This window comes from Lissotriton vulgaris, chromosome 5 (assembly GCF_964263255.1).
Source record: "Lissotriton vulgaris chromosome 5, aLisVul1.2, whole genome shotgun sequence".
Taxonomy (NCBI): Eukaryota; Metazoa; Chordata; class Amphibia; order Caudata; family Salamandridae; genus Lissotriton; species Lissotriton vulgaris.
The window spans coordinates 574,280,389-574,297,514 of NC_141693.1; the positions used below are offsets into that span (position 1 = coordinate 574,280,389).

Here is a 17,126-nt window from a genome sequence, read left to right on the forward strand (position 1 = left end):
GATTATCATGATTTATGCCCCCCTTACTGTAAACAATGGCAGTGCACAGCCTATTCCTCTAAGAATATCAGCATGTGCACTTTAAGCCCTGCAGTTTTTTTTAATATGAAGAAGTTATGGTGAAATAAACGTAGCCACACCCAGAGGACAAAGTGTTACATTTATGCAGATATAAAATCAGAATGACTAGACCATGTGATGTTGGGCCCCAAAGGTTTTCTCCTGTAATGTGATTCTACAATGGAACCTGTAAAAATTAAGCAAGGTTTTCCAAAGTCACTCATGTTGCACTGGTGTAATAGGATGACATTTCACTTTTGTGTCGTAGTAATAAATGTTTGATTTTGTATTTATTAGTACACTAGTTCCAAATAACGTTATTTTCAGTGTCAAAACATAAATTCATTGATCATCTTTTGCTATATTTATTTTAGGATTCAATCAAGAATTTTCGCAAAGCCTTACAATTGTTCTAATCTTATCAATTGTACTAGACATTCTTAAACCATAATTTATGCAGCTTTGCATTTGCATAATGAACATGATGAGTTATTCCATATTTCTTCGTTTTCAGAACATTTCAAGATCTTGCGAAACAAATGGACTTGTCTTATGGCACAGTCAGAGATTCTTCAGTCTATGAGTACTTCAAAGCTAAAGGGACAAACCCTTTGGAACAGGACAGCACCTTTTCTGAACTTTGGCGGACTATTAGCAAGAATAATGGGGCAGACAACTGTGTAGCAAACCCTTCTGAAGGCATACGAAAGGTAAATATGAAATAACACTCCGAACAGGGTTTTTTTGCTTTCTATGAAATGATGTGTAAGTGATTACTTCTTTTATATACTACACAAAAATGGTTGTAGTCTTGAATATAATTTCCAGGAAAAGCATGATAAATTTATATTGTAGCCAAAATATCGAGGAACAAAATATTGAAAGATAAGTGTTTGTAGAATCTATTTACTATTCTCATCTATGTACCTAAAATATTTATATATGTATATTCTCAAGGTACATATATGTGGAGTTAAGTATAGGAAATCTATACATACTGTCCTGTTGATATTTCTGTATTCCTTGTTTTAACTAAAATATTTAGGTATAATATTAATCCCTACTCAATATTTAGAGATGCACACCACTAACAACACCGATATTGATAGCTTAATTATGTTCCTTTGCTGTCAATAGGTGCTGAGGTGAGAATAAGTCTATGAACTAATTTGATACAAGATCAATTACATTACCTCCAAGAAGGGTCATACTGCCTTATTCTAAGTAAAGGAATTCTAAGAGGAATTACTGATCCTCTTTTTTCTAAAAGAACTAAAGGAAATTCCAATAATCAGACCCTGATACTACCTGTCTATGTAAATCACTCATCATATACAGACCTATTAACAGTAAAGTCTGCTAAGTCAGTTAAGGTCCAACAAACCTATCCAGGCATTTTACTCTCCCTGCGTACCTTAAACTTTAAGAAAATTAAATGGTAGTTAATGTTGTTTATTTGTGTTTGTTTACAACCATATAAACAAATAACAATGGTAATACACTACTTAATAACAGTATCAAAACATTCAGACAAGTACATTATCAACAAATTTGCTTTACAAGTCTCAAGAACAAAATATTATACAGTTGAATTCTGATATTTATGTCCTGGTCAGTTCAAATGTGGCAGCAAATAAGAGGTATAACCTACTTACAGTTTTCTCCATTTCTCTTGTCCCTCTCCATTTCACTCTAAGAATCCCAACTCCAACATCTCTTTATTTTATTGTTGTTTTATGACTGTATGTTTTTGTTTTTTGTAAATTATAGTTTGTACCCAATGTACAGATTCTCGGGTGTAATGGGGTGCATCTTAGTTAACTACTATTTAATAATAATAATAACTTTCTTATCTAGTGATCTATACAACACTTTTGTAGTTTCTAATCACTTTAATTAACAGATGTAACTATTACCCAATTTATGCTACTCAATTTACCAACCTCAGAGAATGGAAGACTTACTTGTTGGGATTCTAACTCATGCTATGCAGAACATCACTTTAATATCAGCAAGCTTTCAGCTTGAACTGTTCTGGCAGCAGTTTATCAAATCTTTACTTTTAAAACCAGAAAGGAAACCGCACAATGCAACTTACACTACCAAGTGTATGTGACGCACCTCCCTCCTTTTGCCAACCCTCCTCTAGTCAAACTGGCATTCGAGTATTTTGCTCTCACGGTGTGCAACACCACTACCCCTGCCGTTTCCAAGGGGCGATCCAAATGATCAATATAAGTGTTTGTCAAATGTAGGTTGCACCTCCCAATTCAAATATCCAAAGAAAAAGTAATTTATGAATGTCCATCCAGTATTAACAATGTTCATGTTTCTTTATTCTTCTTTTCAATATGAAACAAAGCACCGGGCAGCCAACGCGTTTTATTCTTTTTAGACAAGAACTTCATCAGGGCTGTAAAAGACATGTAAAAAACATGTGTATAATACAATCTTAAAATACAAAAATATCTGACAATACATTCCACATACTACACCGAGAAGCATGCCTGACAGCCTAAGGGACAATATTAGATCTGTCCATTAATGTTGCACAACGAGGTTGATGGAAGAAATTATTTAGTAACAGACGCCAAGGGTCTGTGTAGTTTGGACTTGGCCTCAATTGTGTAAGATTAAAATATCATATTTTCTTACAAAAATCAAAATAATCTTTATGCGAATATCAGAGTGGATTAATAATTGAAACTAATAAGAAGGAATTTCAATGAAGAGAAAGCTGCTTAGGTGTTCGAACTGTTATGTATCTGTAAAATCATGTTTTGTTAAAAAAGAAAATGAACTTTTGAAAGATTTATTTTTAGAATGTCTCCTGTCTTGGTGTTGTACGTGGAATGTATTGTCACATGTTTTTGTATTTTAAGATTCTATTATACATATGTTTTCATGTATATCAATGATAGAGGGCTACGAATTGTTCACATTTTAAGGCTAAAGTGAGAAGCTGAAATATTATCCATGGAAGGCAAACAAACTTTCAAGTAAGAAATTGTAGATGTATTTCCAAATTTGTTGGATGATTTACATTGACAGGGTTTCACACTAGAAAAATAGTTAAAATAGAGTGAGATTTAAAAAAAATCTTAGCGGAACAAGATAATGAGAGGAGGTCGATCTAACCTGCCCTGCAGATGAAACTGAGGGAGGCATGTGAGTATTCACTGCTGACTTTATATATCCGCATAATGGAGAAATGTATTGATACAGTTGACTCTGTTAGCATTTGGCAATCATATCATTGCAGCAAACTCTGGTCTATTAAGTATGACTTTAAAAGAAGGCACAACTTCCATACACTCATTATCCTTAAAGGATGATATATATCATTATAAAATACCAACTTTTAAAAAGACACTCCAAGAAGAATCTTAAGATTGTCAATTGTTACCCTTACCTCTTTCGTTTCGTTGGCCATGACTAAGGAATGGTAAGGGCGACCCTCCACTTAAATCTATGTGCCTTTCCTTCTGTACACCAGGAACAAAAGGGGGAAATTGCAGAAGGAAAAAAAAGCAATATTACCTTTTTTGCCTACTGCAATTTCCCTCTTTTGTGGATACACACTACATGATAAAGAACATTAGATTGATAAATGTATGCAATTTAATATACAAATCAGTATCTTTTTTTAAGTACGTGAATTATCAGTAACTAACTTCTAAACAATGTCTAGAGGAGATCAGTAATGCAAATGAATTGTGTATGTTCTCAGGTAGTTGGAGCCACCCACTGTACTTTAGGAATGAAAAAGATATCAATATCTATGAAAAAGTGGATTATTAGTTGAGGTGGGTAATAGTCCCATAGGGGTAATAAAATCACTAGCCTTCTTGGGTCCAGCAAAGGTTTCACTGATTTAAACCTGAGCTCAAAGCTTAGTATCTATGGCACAGAGAAGACAGGATTAACTTAAGAAAATGTGTAAAGCATTGAGAATCACCAAAAAAAGTTAAAAAGTCGAAACCACAACACAATGAAAATCCCTCTCCAATTTGTATAATTAGAGGATGGAGTAGAGGATAATGTAATTAACAAAATGACATTAAAACAAAAAAATCCTATAAGCGTAACTAGGGATATTAATTTTTAGGTGCCAAGCGTAGGCACCTTGTCGTGCTACACCACGACAAGGGTCAGGGTTGAGGTCAACCGCAATGGAGCCTAGGTCAGATACGATGACCAGGTTGGTCCTGTTCAAAGAGTTACCTTTGGACTTTCAAGAATTTTAAAGAAGGTAGAGTACTTAGTGGTACAAGACTGCAGACGGGGTCCAAAGATGTGTTGGAATAGCTCAGAGCGTGAAAAGTCTGATGTTTTCTTCCAGGAAGCCATCAATCAGATGCTGCTCAACATCATGGTGATGATTTATTTCTAGCATCAAACTTAGACTCTTAGATGTTGCCATAGCTGGAGAAGGCTGGTGACTGTAGCCAAAGAAAGTTCAACATTGTTGGATGCTGGTCAGCATTGCGCCCGCTGAATCTGTATTTGGTTTTGCAGAGATAGCGGCCTACCAGCGATAAACACTCAGTGGATCAGGTGACAGGATGGTCCCAGTCTCAGGATGGTTTTCCCTACAGCAAAAAAATTCTATTGTCCAGGTTTTAGCCTTAGGCATGAGCAGTAAACTCTGACATCAGCCAAGGGTTCCAGGACCTTGGGAACAGAACGTGGGGGTCAGGACTCACTCCAACAGAAGCTGCAAGCAGGGTCCGGAGAAGGTCCAGTTGAAACTGGTCAGTTGGTCTATTCCAGGAAAATGGTTGTCTATAGCTTTTGTGTTCCTAGTGCTTACTAGGAGGTCAGTCAGATGACCCTTGGAGTACAGTTCTTAGTCCTTAGTACAAGTGGGAGCAGGTCCAGTCCTTGGGGGTTCTGCTCACAGATCTCAACAACAGAGGCAGTCATTCTTCTGTCTTTCACAGGTAGATTCAGTGGTGATATGAAGATAGAAATGTATACCTGGCACTAGCCAGGGGTTGGAGGTAAATTGTGGCCTTTTCCAAACCAATAGGGAAAACATTTACACAGCTAGCCTACTCACTTTTGCAGTCACTCATGTGTGCCCTACTGCAAACAATCCAAGAATCCCCTCTATACCTATGCAGACCTCCTGTGCCCGCTCTACAGATGGGGCCAGCGAAATGAACAAAGCTGCCTTTGTGATTCTAGAGGCAGCTCCTAACCCACTAAGATTCTGTGTATGTGGAAATTTCTCCTTGCAGATTTATCTTTGTGAATTTTCCCTATCACTTCATGAAGTTCTCTAAAATGTTCAAGCTATTTCTCGACAGTTGCACAAACAGATTTATGTCAGGAAAGGCTTTGAAAATCCTGGCTACTTCTGCACATTTCTAAATGTACATGGTGTACAATCATTACTGGTGAAATGCTAACATCTTTGTGCAGCAGCACGTTCAGTTTCTCTCAGGGAAGTGTATTGATTTCTGGTGAATAATCCTTTCTCCTACCCCACTTCAACGTTTTGGGGTGCTCCTTTCCCTTCTCACTTTGAAACACAAACTGTGCATGCCCTTGACATAAATAAGTGTTCAGCCATTACCAAGGTAGGGAGGGTTGGAGAGGAGTTTGTGAACACCTCCAAAGCTACGTTTGTGAGTGTTCACAAACTTTAAAAACAAACCATGCCTTGAAATGAATGCCCACTCTACACCTACAGTGTAATATCACACGACTATGTGATAATATTACACATAAGTCAAATATTTTCAAACTGTAGAATTGAGAATTTTTGGGGGATCATCAGCCATTTCTGCAGCAGAGTCAAACTTTTAGGCACTATGAGTTTCTGAATAGGGAAGATTTTTAGAGAAAATTGAGGGGCTTATTTATGAGAGGCTTTGCGCTGCTGGAGTGTCACTGTTCCTGATGCTCCGGCAGCATAAACCTCTCAATCGTATCTATGAGGTCATGCAACGCCACTTTGCGTGGCTTTGAATGGCCTTATAGATATGGAGTAAGGCAAAGCAGTGCAAGTCACTGTGTTGCCTTACTCTGCGCCAGGTAGGCATTCCATGGTCATTGCGGTGGCTTTGCCCACACGACACCCATGGGTTTTGATGCTGCCCCAGATTCACTTAATCAAATCAACCGGGGGAAATGCCAAATCCTTACGCCTCCACAGGGGAGGCGTAACAAGGAGAAATATTTGTATTTCTCCTTGTTTTTCCCCTCTTCCATGTTGGCTGCATTCAGCAGCACAGATAGAAAGAGGGAATGCCTCTCCGGATTGCTTTTGTGTAGGAAGGTGTCCTTTCCTGCACAAGACCAATCCTGCCTGCAACAGAGGCAACTTTCAATCATGGTGCAAGGGTGCCTGTGTTGGCACTAGGCTGCCAAAATGGCACCAGCGCAGGCAGAGAGGACCAAAATGCACTGTATTTCTTAACTGCATGCGCGCTAGCGGGTTTTCCCACTGCGCGCTGAAATTTAAAAATCGCGGGTTACGTGACAAAGCCAGCTCGTCATGCGCGCAGCGCAGGTAACGCCCATGAAGAGCTGGCTTTGTCATCCGCATCGAAGGGGTTAAATACAGTACATTCCTAATCTTTCACTTTGCCATAGTGCAGCGCAGCAAGGTGCCTTGCTTCACCACCCTACGCCAAAATGCCATAAATGAGGCCTTGAGAATATCAAAATAACCCCTATTTATAATCGCAATAGCAGCAGAATCTTTGCAACTTTAGGAAAAATATTGTTTTGAATGTCGTGGAAGGGTAAAACATCTATTATCACCAATGTTTTGCTGTGGAAATGGAAGGTTTCCATGAGTATATTTCCCCCTGTTTCCTGGAGGTTGTTTGATGATCTATGAAAGACTCTTTCAATTTCAAAGAGCGCCATGACTCGCCCTTGGCCTCAGCGCCTTACTACACAACTGATATTCATTCAATTGTTCTTAACTTGCTCAGCTTGAGATCTCATCCTCCTAGAGCGCCTGAAAGAGATGCCTCCGAGATGGTCTTTAACCTTGGGCCACTGATGATTACTCTTCAAGTGCTATGTTTTTTTAATTACTTGAATCCAATTTAATTCTGGAAATGACAGTAGTAATGAAAGATTCTCACAGTGGCCTGGAGGCTAGGAGAGGATATTACCCTTAATGTGCACTCCCGCGCAACCAATATCTGCATTTGACTGGGAAAGGGGAGTTGATTTTAGTAGCTAATCCTTCACACTGTGGCCAAGGGGCACATTACATTCTTAAAAGCCTTTTAGCCATTTTTTTTTTAATTTTGCGACTCGAAGTTCAGTTGAAGGCAAGAGTGAATTTGATAGTCCTGTCCATGTACAATGAGCATCTTCCTCGGTTTTCCCATTGTTGTATGCTCCCCTGAAGGCGTGTATTGTGCTGGTGCATCTTTCTATCAAAACAGAAAGCGCCCTGTTTTGTTTTTTAATATAGCAGCGTATTGTGGTAATGCGGTTTTTCAAAAGGTTTTCATAAGGCTGAAATTGAGTCATCAGAGTGCAAAGCTCTTTGGAATACCGATCGCGAGGCGGAAGTCGGGTACCGTGTTCAGAACGAGGCCCTGTTTCATATTTATATGGTAATAGCGTTGTAGAAATTAAGCCGATTTCAATGTCCCTGGTGTGTTATTATTTCTTGACTGATATACATTATCGAGTAATGTCAGCTCCCTCCCAGGTTTCGCTCTCTATGGTGTAGTCGACCTCTGGTAGCATTCGTTTAATACTTTGCATAAATCCAGCTTGATAATCATGTTGTCAAGCGGAATATTTACACCCTTGATGTCAGTCTTCACGGTCCATTGAATACGAATGTAAGGTGCATACGTCAGATATGTCTAGAAATCATGTTTCGTAGTGAATGGCGCGCACCTCAAACACGTGGCAAATTACGGCGATCATTCTTTTTCCGGGAAGCAAGGTTTGGTTATTCATGTTACCTGCCCGGCCGCTCTTACCTTTGACAGAGACATGTTCAAAATAAGTGTTGCGTCGCATTTCAAGTCACGCTGTGTGGCCCAAGGAAACTCGTTTTTTAATTAACTTGAATTGCAAAGTACAGCTTGGTTAAAATCGTTACATTTTGCAGCACATGCCTCCTAGAAGTAGCGGAATACCCCTCGTGTTACATGCCCACGATTTCCTCCTAATTTCCTAGCCAAATATGCAGGTGTAACCAATAAACTCTATTGTGAAATACTGTTTGAAGTATTTATATTCCTTCATTGGCAGCTGCCATCTGCATCACCTGCCTCGGCACGATGCCATTAGACCCTAAGGATCGTTACCTAGGTGGCATCAACATGGGTCTAGAAGATACTAATTTGTGGGACTGGGTGGTGGCAGTCCTATAAAAAATACTAAATTACTGATATCTTTCAGAATATCAGATTTAATAGCAATGTACAGTTTCAGAAATGCTCACCAGGAGTGCTATAAATGTAATTGATGACCCCCCCCCCCCCCCCCCCCCCCAGCTGTGCGAGCATCTCCGCGGCCTTCCCGGCGTTCCTCCTTTCCCCACAAACATACTTCTGTACACGAAGACATTTGTGACATTAGAACGGCCGCAGTTTATTCATATCTTAAATTGTTACACAATTGCCATGATGGCATTTGTCATCCACATTTCCATTCCTCGCTTATCACGGATTTCCCCATAAGGCATTTGATAGCAGGTTATACTGTATACATCTTGTGTTCTGTTGCATTTTGGTGACCCTTACTTGCCTAACCCTCTCATGCGCCAACCTTACAGCCATGCTGTCTCTTCGAGGTTGTCACAAATCACTGTCCATTGCTGTGATAGCTCTACCTCTGTCACTTGGTACAGTGTGGCGCGGCTTCCAGGCTTCAACTTGCTACAGAATATGCGGCGTTCGTAGCTCTGTGTCCATGCCTGGGCTGCAAGTGCTGTTTCTGCCCAGAGCTGACCATTTCTTACTTTCTTGCTTGCCTTCAAGTATCTCTGCCATAAGGTGTCCCAAAGACCTTGTCCGGGCACTTCTCTCAAAACTCCCTGCCGTACGGCATCCCAAGGACCTTGTTAGGGCAATTGCCCTTGTGTTAAGAGTTCGTGCCGTTAAGGCACCCCAAGGACCTTGTTCGGGCAATTCCTCTTTTACCTCCTTCAGTGAAGATCTTTATTGGTAAAACCTCGTGACTCCTTGCCACCTCATCTCCCTGTGGCTTCGTGGCCCGCATTCCCTGGTGTGGTTGTGCTCAATTGTCTTATGGTGGCAATGCTGGGGACTGCTTGTCCCCTATGCCTGCATGGCAGTGTTTATGGTTGGGCCCTTCCTTCCATATGGACTCCTTTGAACCCAAACTTGCTGCTCATTTGCTGACCCTTTCTTTCAATGTGCTCTCATGCCCTGCTCCTGCTGTTCTGGTTTCTGCCTCCCACGGAGGGCGTTAGCCCACTACCCCCTAGGGTCGGCTGCACCTCCCAGTCGGTGATAATTATCAGAAATTGGGAGGTCATTTATACTTTTAATGAGATAGTGCCAGCACTTCTTAGCAGGGTTACTTTTAATGAGATTGTTCCAGCACCTCTTAGCACTGTTGCTGCATTAGTAATGGACAATATAAGTGATTCTCATAAGAGCTACAAAACATGCTACAATATTCACATTGGACAATATTAATACTTCTAAGCTGGGTTACCATAATTCAGACTGACATTATTAGTACTATTCAGAAGGTCTACCATTCCTAGAATATACATCACAAGCAATTTGCACTAGGGCTACCATGTATAGATTGGAAAATGTCTAACTTCTGATAGAAACTGATGTATTTGCAATCAACTGAACTGGCACTTCCTTGCACCTCTGTGTAATGAAGATATATGGACACCACCAGCATTTCTGAGGAGGGCTGTCATACTTGTCTTGGACTGTATCAGCATTTTCAGGGCAGATGCTCAATGCTAAATTTAGGACAAACAGTACTAATCTTCTAAGCAAGACGTTTGTACTATTAATGAAATAGTAAGATGAATGTTCAGCTACTATTGACCTTTGTTAATCTATTAAATATGTTCTCTTCCATTTACTAGTCTCTGGACCAGGAATTGCAACTAAATCTCTATGTAGAGAATTTTATGACTGCTTTAGGGGAATCTACCAATGATAAGCTAGTGTGTGCCATTTGGTAACATATGAGCAGCTTAGACCTCAGAACATGCATTGAAAGAACTAAAAGTGAAGGAAGTAGACATCCTGTTTGCCTGTGGATATAAACTTGGAGAACTGTCCTAAATCGTAGCATGAAGTCCTGCTTCCAGAATTGTGGCAGATTCTTCCTGAACACACCCCTTGTTATACATAGGTGGAGGTTTGGCATGGACAGCCTGATTGTTCTGCTAGAGATCTTACCTTTTGGAGGCCAGTCTGTTTGGGAGCCAATAAATTCCAGAATCTGCAGACAATTTTGAACAAATGTAGATGTTCTAATTATATGTGAGCTATTGGGAATGTATGTGAGCCCGTAATTGTTGTGTGCAGACCACTAAATCTGTTCTTCAACAGAACTTGAATGATTGGAGAAAATGAATGTCCTTCTTGGTTTTGGATGACATGGGAGACAAAAGGGCATCCTTTCAACTAGACCACCATTTCAATTGTCTCCAAAACAGCCTTGTTTAGAACAGAGATTTTTCAACCCTGCAAGGACTGTTGACTGTGGCTTCAAACTAGGACCATACGTTATCAAGATCACCACCCTCGGTACAATCCACCGTCCCACCTCAGTGAATCAAATAGAGTCACAGAAATCAGTAGAAATAGAACTGAAAATGGCAAGCCAATTGCACATATGATATCCTTGCTTCAGCCATCAGGCACCTTTATACAATGCTCACATTTCGTGTCAAATATCTGCAGTCTACAAGGACCCCTGTTCTGTGTATTCAAAGACCTGGAACTCATTACATTAATAGCTTTCAAGTTGACGCAGGACTGCTATTTCATTAGAAAATGCTAAACTTTAAAGCTCTGCCAAGGACAAACAGTCGTCTAACTGTGTGCACTGTAGGGTGAGTAGAGATTCACTTAGTGGTTGGAAAAAAACAGAAGCATAATGCTTCTTTCACCTGTTCTGATTAAGGAAAGTCATGATCCGTGCTTTAGTAACAGCTCAAAATGCATGCAAAAGCACTCTGCACAGGCTATCACCCATAAATAGTCAATACATCGAATGCAACAACTTTGTCAAATGTAACAAGGGTCATGATTTTTTTTTTTTGCGCTGCGTTTACCGCTCAATTCAACATAAGGTTCTCTGATATGTTTTCACTTATTTTGAGTATCCATAAGGTAACTCTGAACACATTTCTCACGTATTTCAAATACCGTAATGCCGTTTGTCGTATAGACTTTGCACCCCTTGTGTTTTTTTGTTCATATAGATGAATTTTTGTTATTGAAGTTGTTCATAACATTTGGGGCCAGATGTAGGAAGCCTAATGTCGGTCGGTAATGGCCCAAATTACCGAATTTCGGCTGTTACCGACCGGTATTAGGCTTTTCAGATGTAGGGGCCTAATTTAAGGATTCGGTAATTTACCGAATTCTTAAATCCTGTTTTGGTAAATTACCGAATCCTTAATGTAGGAAGCACTCAAGTGAGTGCTTATCACTTGTAAGGATTCGATATTTACCACCAACTACAAGTTGGTGGTAAATATCGAAAACCTTAAAAAAAGCAAATTTGTGCTTTTTTCAACTGTGCCATGTGGCAGATATACATGCCCTTAGGGCATGTATGTGTGCCACATGTGCACCCATGCACTACACAGGGGGGCAACAGGGTGTCAATGTGACACCCTGCCACCCTTGTAAGTCTACCCCCTTTTACCGATTCGGTATTTACCGAATCGGTAATTCTCATTCATTCCTATGGGCCTCCATGCCCGTAGGAATGAATGGGGAATACCGATTCGGTATTAACCGAATGTTACCGATTCGGTAACATTTACCGAATCATAAGCTACATATCATTTACCGATTCTAAATTACCCAATCGGTAAAATTCGGTATTTTAGAATCAATAAATGATATTTACCTACATCTGGCCCTTGGTTTGGACCGCAACTTTCTTGAATTCCTTTTCTATTTTTATTTCTTGATTGGTTTCTACATGAAACGCCTCACACACTTTTTATGAGGTCTGCCTTGTTGCTCAGCTCACGCTATTAGAAATAGACCAAAAAACAATACTACCCTTGTGAACCTTGTTTGCATTTGTGGTCACATTCTTTAGGCAGTGGCAGTCATAGCCAAGATTGCGAGCTCTCAATCCCATAGCCTGACTAAGAGTTTCCATATATTATTGATCTGCACTAATCTATCTGTGGAGAAACCAGACAAAACTAATAGCAGCCAGTTGTTACATTATGTAGATTTGTAGAGCACACTATCACCTTGGGTAGTATCCTTGCACACAGCAGGTGAGTCTAGCCAAACCTAGAGCCTATTGGGGCTACTCGAAAAGCCATGTCTTCTACTTCTTGTGGAATTCAAGAAGTGCGAAAGACGGTTTTATGTGTGGCCGTAGGTCATTCAAGGCTTTTCCGGTCGCTGTAGTAGAGGCCTTGATCTCTCTATATCTGGATTTCCATTTGCATATAGGAAGCTGGACGAGCAGAGGTGTCTGGAAGGTTTGTGAAAGCAGATGTGATTGCCGAGGTATGTGAGGCCATTATTATGTAGTGCCTTTAATGTTTGAGTGAATTGTGCTTGTTTGTGTATGGGGAGCCAGTGGAGCTTGTTCAGATGTTGTGTGATGTGAGTGTTGTGTGAGAGGTTGTGGCTTTCCACTCTCCAGGGCATGAGTGGAGTTCCTATCCCTTTTAGTCATAGTCAGTAAAAGGACTGGAAGTTCGATCATCATTACAGCCATTTTCACAACTTGTTGCCATGGTAAAAAGGATTTAGTGTATACTTGACCATCCATAAACCTCAATCACATCTTCAGTTAAGCAAAAGTATTATGCATATTAATGTACATGTGGGGGATTTGGGAGATCTTTGATTTAATTTCCATGCCATTTATAGGCATATATCCAAACTGAAGAGAACAAAAGGAAATGTACAATTCTTTTGATGTCCTTACTTTTCTTTAGTTTGATGCTAGAAACCTCTGTAAAACAATTTAATTAAAATTAATGTTTATTTATGGTAGTGAGATATGATTACATGCTAATGACATATAATCATGAACGAAAAAAAGATATTATGTATTAAATTAGGTAAATTACCCTACAACACAGCAAATGTTAAACAATGATATATCAAGGATAAGCAGATTCTAAAACCCATGGTTAATTGGAACAAATGGCAGAACAAGCGCCTGTGTGTCAATTTAAAGACAAGAGCGCCCAATTCACAAAATACACTTAGACCTGAAGTCCACGTTCAGACCTGAAGTCTAAGTTTACCTTTGTGAATCGGGCCCAAGGCTGAGTTGTGCTCGTGCGAATATTGTACTCGATATTAAGCACTCACTCTGAAAAGGGTAATACATGACTAGAGCATGAAGTCCCTTCAGACCATTTATAGAAGAAACATCCCTCTTTTTAATACCTAGCTATTCATAATATACTATCTGACATGGTCTGTCGGTCTTGCTATCCACCGTAATGGAAATTGCGTTCCTCTTAGGTACCATGCACAGGGACCCCAATTAAGCCAAACTTGAACAAGTGTGAATAAACCACTCAGAATAAGATTAAAACATTTAGGATTTTGAAGAGATTTTTGGAGTGCAGAGATACATATATTCTACACATTTTAATTAATCGGGATTTCAGTGACGATAATTTGATTTGAATGTTTGCTGCATTTCATTTGTATTGAAAGAAATATATTCTTTGAATACAAGATTGATTGATTGAATATGGTTATATTTTTATTGAATTGATAGATATGTTTTATGTTATTTTATATTGGGTGAAGTTTATGTATATTTTATAAAATAAACTTTTACAAAAAAAATTGAGAAAGCACATTTTGGAATATATTGTACCAATATGTTTTGTTGTTTCTTGTTTTACTTTTAGTCCCAACATTTTGCCATTTGCCGTGTGGGTTCCTTAATGCTGCCTATCTTAAAATGATTTACTTATTTGTTATTCAATCTGCTCTTTTATATTTGATTCCTCGCGCTCGCCTGGTTCCACTCCTTTCTTAAGGACAGATCCTTCAAGGTATCAGCTCCCCCTTTTCTCTCAAAGTCCCATCCTATAGCACAAGGAGTCCCCCAGGGTTCAGCGTTGAGCCCCTCCCTCTTCAACCTTTATGTCCAGCCGCTTGCGGATGTGGCCAAAGAGTGGGGGCTCACGCTGGTGTCGTACGCCGACGACACCCAGTTGGTCGTCTCCCTCACGGAAAGCCCGTCCTCCACGGCATCCAAGTTCAGAGAGGGCATGGCAGCAGTGGCACAATGGATGACGGATAACTACCTCCAACTCAACGCCGGAAAAACCGAGGTGCTCCTCCTTGGCAGAAACACCAGCCTATGGAACGAGCACTGGTGGCCGTCATCCCTTGGCACCACCCCACTCCCCAAAAACTGTGTAAAAAACTTGGGAGTTTGGATGGATTCCAACCTCAGCTTCCAGTCACACACTAAAAAGGTGGCAGCCACCTGTATAGGTCTCCTAAGAAACCTCAGGCCTATACTCGGATTCTTTGATCCTAAGGTTCGACAGCTAATTGTCCAGGCAACCATCTTGTCACGCCTAGACTATGCGAACGTCCTCCTCCTGGGAGCAAACAAAGCAGAAACGGCTAGGTTCCAACGAGTCCAGAATGCGGCAGCTAGAATGTTGGTCGGTCTCCCACGCAGATGCTCAGCCAGAGCCACCATCCGCAAACTCCACTGGCTGCCCGTGGAACACAGAACCAAATTTAAAGCTCTCATTACCATCTTTAAAATTGTCAAACAGGGAAACCCCCCTCTGCTGCGAAACCTGGCCTGCCCCTATGTCCCTGGCCGTGAACTATGCTCCTCCAACCAACTTCTTCTGAAAGTACCCAGAACAAAGCGATGTCATACTGGAGGCCGCTCCTTTGGCGTTCTCGGTCCCAAACTTTGGAACGATCTTCCTCTCAGTATACGCTCCATAGATACTCTCTCGGTCTTTCGTAAGGCAATCAAGACCCTTCTCTTCCCTGCCCCCTAGGGTATTTCTCCATTCCCCCCCTCCCCCGTCCAGTAAGGTGTGTGCTTGTCTCTCAGCGCCGGGACACCCCATTGCTGGGGTAGCTGTCGCGCTTCACCAAACATAGAATAGAATAGAATATTACCATGACGCCAGTTATTTGAAATTTTAGTCCATTAATTCTAAACTTCTGAGCTGACTAGTTTCCAGTGCTTAATTAATTATTTCTCTCCGCCTTCATCCTGAATATGTTGCCTTGGATCTTGAATGTATGTATTCAGATTTTTTGGGCAGTGAAATATTGGCAAATAATTAATAGGGATGAGCAAAGGTTTGAGCTTTTCAACAAATGCTACTCATTATATTTCGTGAAAGATTATTCCATACAATGACCCATTGGCTTTGTGAAGATACAATGAAAGGTCTTTTGAGTTTGAAAGAAGGAGAAAAAATATACTGTTAAGGAGGAACAAAGAGGAAGATAGAGAGGAAGAGAGAAGGTGATGCATCGGAAAGAAAGAAGACAGATTGTGAACAAGGTAGATAGAATATAGTAGTGGTCTGTGTAGTCATAGAGCTATAGTTATGATAGATCTATAGTTAGGATCTAAATTAGTCTAGTAGGAACTAGAGATTGATTTTTTGTTTTTCTAATACGTTGGCGTCACCTAACAAATCATGACAAAACATTCCAAAAAACAAAACTTCATCCATCTCAGCTCATTCTTTGAAGGTTTTGGTGTGGTGAATACAAAAATCTTGCTTATTATCAAACACGTGGCCCAACACATTTCGTAAAGGCTGACAAGCATCGTACAGGTAAGAACGTATACAGCAAATTAATTTCAATAAAATAAAACAATCCCATATTCAGGTACATATAATTATAAATATAAAAATACAATGAAAACATATTTGCTATATAAATACAATCAAAATTGGTATGGCTGCATCTTATTTCTGTAGGTGTAGGGACTTGTCACCGACAAGTAGCAGCAGTAGAAGGCTCCACATTTTCAGTTAGCAGCAGTTCAAGGTTGTGGTGAAACTGTTGACTCATGGCAGGAAAATCTGAGTGGGAGAAATTTTAATTTCACACCCAGGGAAGATTCCTCATCGGCCACATATATTTCATGCTTTTGCCCAGATGCAGATTTGTACCGTCAGACTTAGCCACTTTTTTTGAGTTTACTTTTTTCCAGCGAGGAAATTCTGCAGGGTGTAGCCGAAGAGGGCTCCAGAGGCTGGATACCTACTCCATGAAGTGCCCCTGAATTAGATCTGCTGCTGAAAAGCTGAGCGAGGGAGCAGCCTGAATATTTGGCACAGTGGCAGAGCACCTTTGCCAGATTGGGTTGGCAGGCTTGTTTATTTGTCACAAGTTCCAAGTTTTGTAAGAAGGATTACACTTTAATATCTGCCAAGGGTCCAGGACCTTGGAGACAGCACTTGATGGTTAGGAATCACGCCAGTAGAGGACAGCAGCAGGGTCCAAGGAAGATCAAGGTAAAACTGGTCAGCTGAGCAGTTGCAGAATAGGCCTCTAGTAGTATGTTGTGTCCTTGTAGTTTGAACAGGAGGTCAAAATTATGACACTTGGAGTCATCACCTTTGTCCTGGGTAAAAGAAGAAAAGAAGGTTCATTGTTCTAGGCTTTTCTGAAGTCACAGACAGCAGTTCCAGATCTCTTCTGTTCTCAGCTGTTCCAGAAAGTATTATGAGGAAGGAACTGTGGGTGGCATATTTATGCCTGGCACTAACCTGTTGGTGGGGGTGACTCATGGCCCATCTCTAACCAACTGAGTAAAATTTCCCAGGGACCACTCTGCCCACTTTTACAGCACTTCCTTTGTGCACTACTGCAAGCAATCACAAAGGGCCCCTCTTGGTA

The 17,126-nt window shown here is 40.5% G+C and overlaps 1 protein-coding gene across 3 annotated transcripts in view; it reads left to right on the plus strand.

Annotated features, from left to right (window-relative positions):
- GRID1 (glutamate ionotropic receptor delta type subunit 1) overlaps window positions 1–17,126 on the plus strand; it is a 2,431,615-nt gene that overhangs the window by 2,260,386 nt on the left and 154,103 nt on the right. For all 3 annotated transcript variants that reach the window (XM_086920133.1, XM_086920134.1, XM_086920135.1), the window contains exon 13: window positions 575–770. In XM_086920133.1, coding sequence (XP_086776259.1) covers window positions 575–770 — 196 coding nt within the window. The remainder of the gene's footprint in view (window positions 1–574; window positions 771–17,126) is intronic.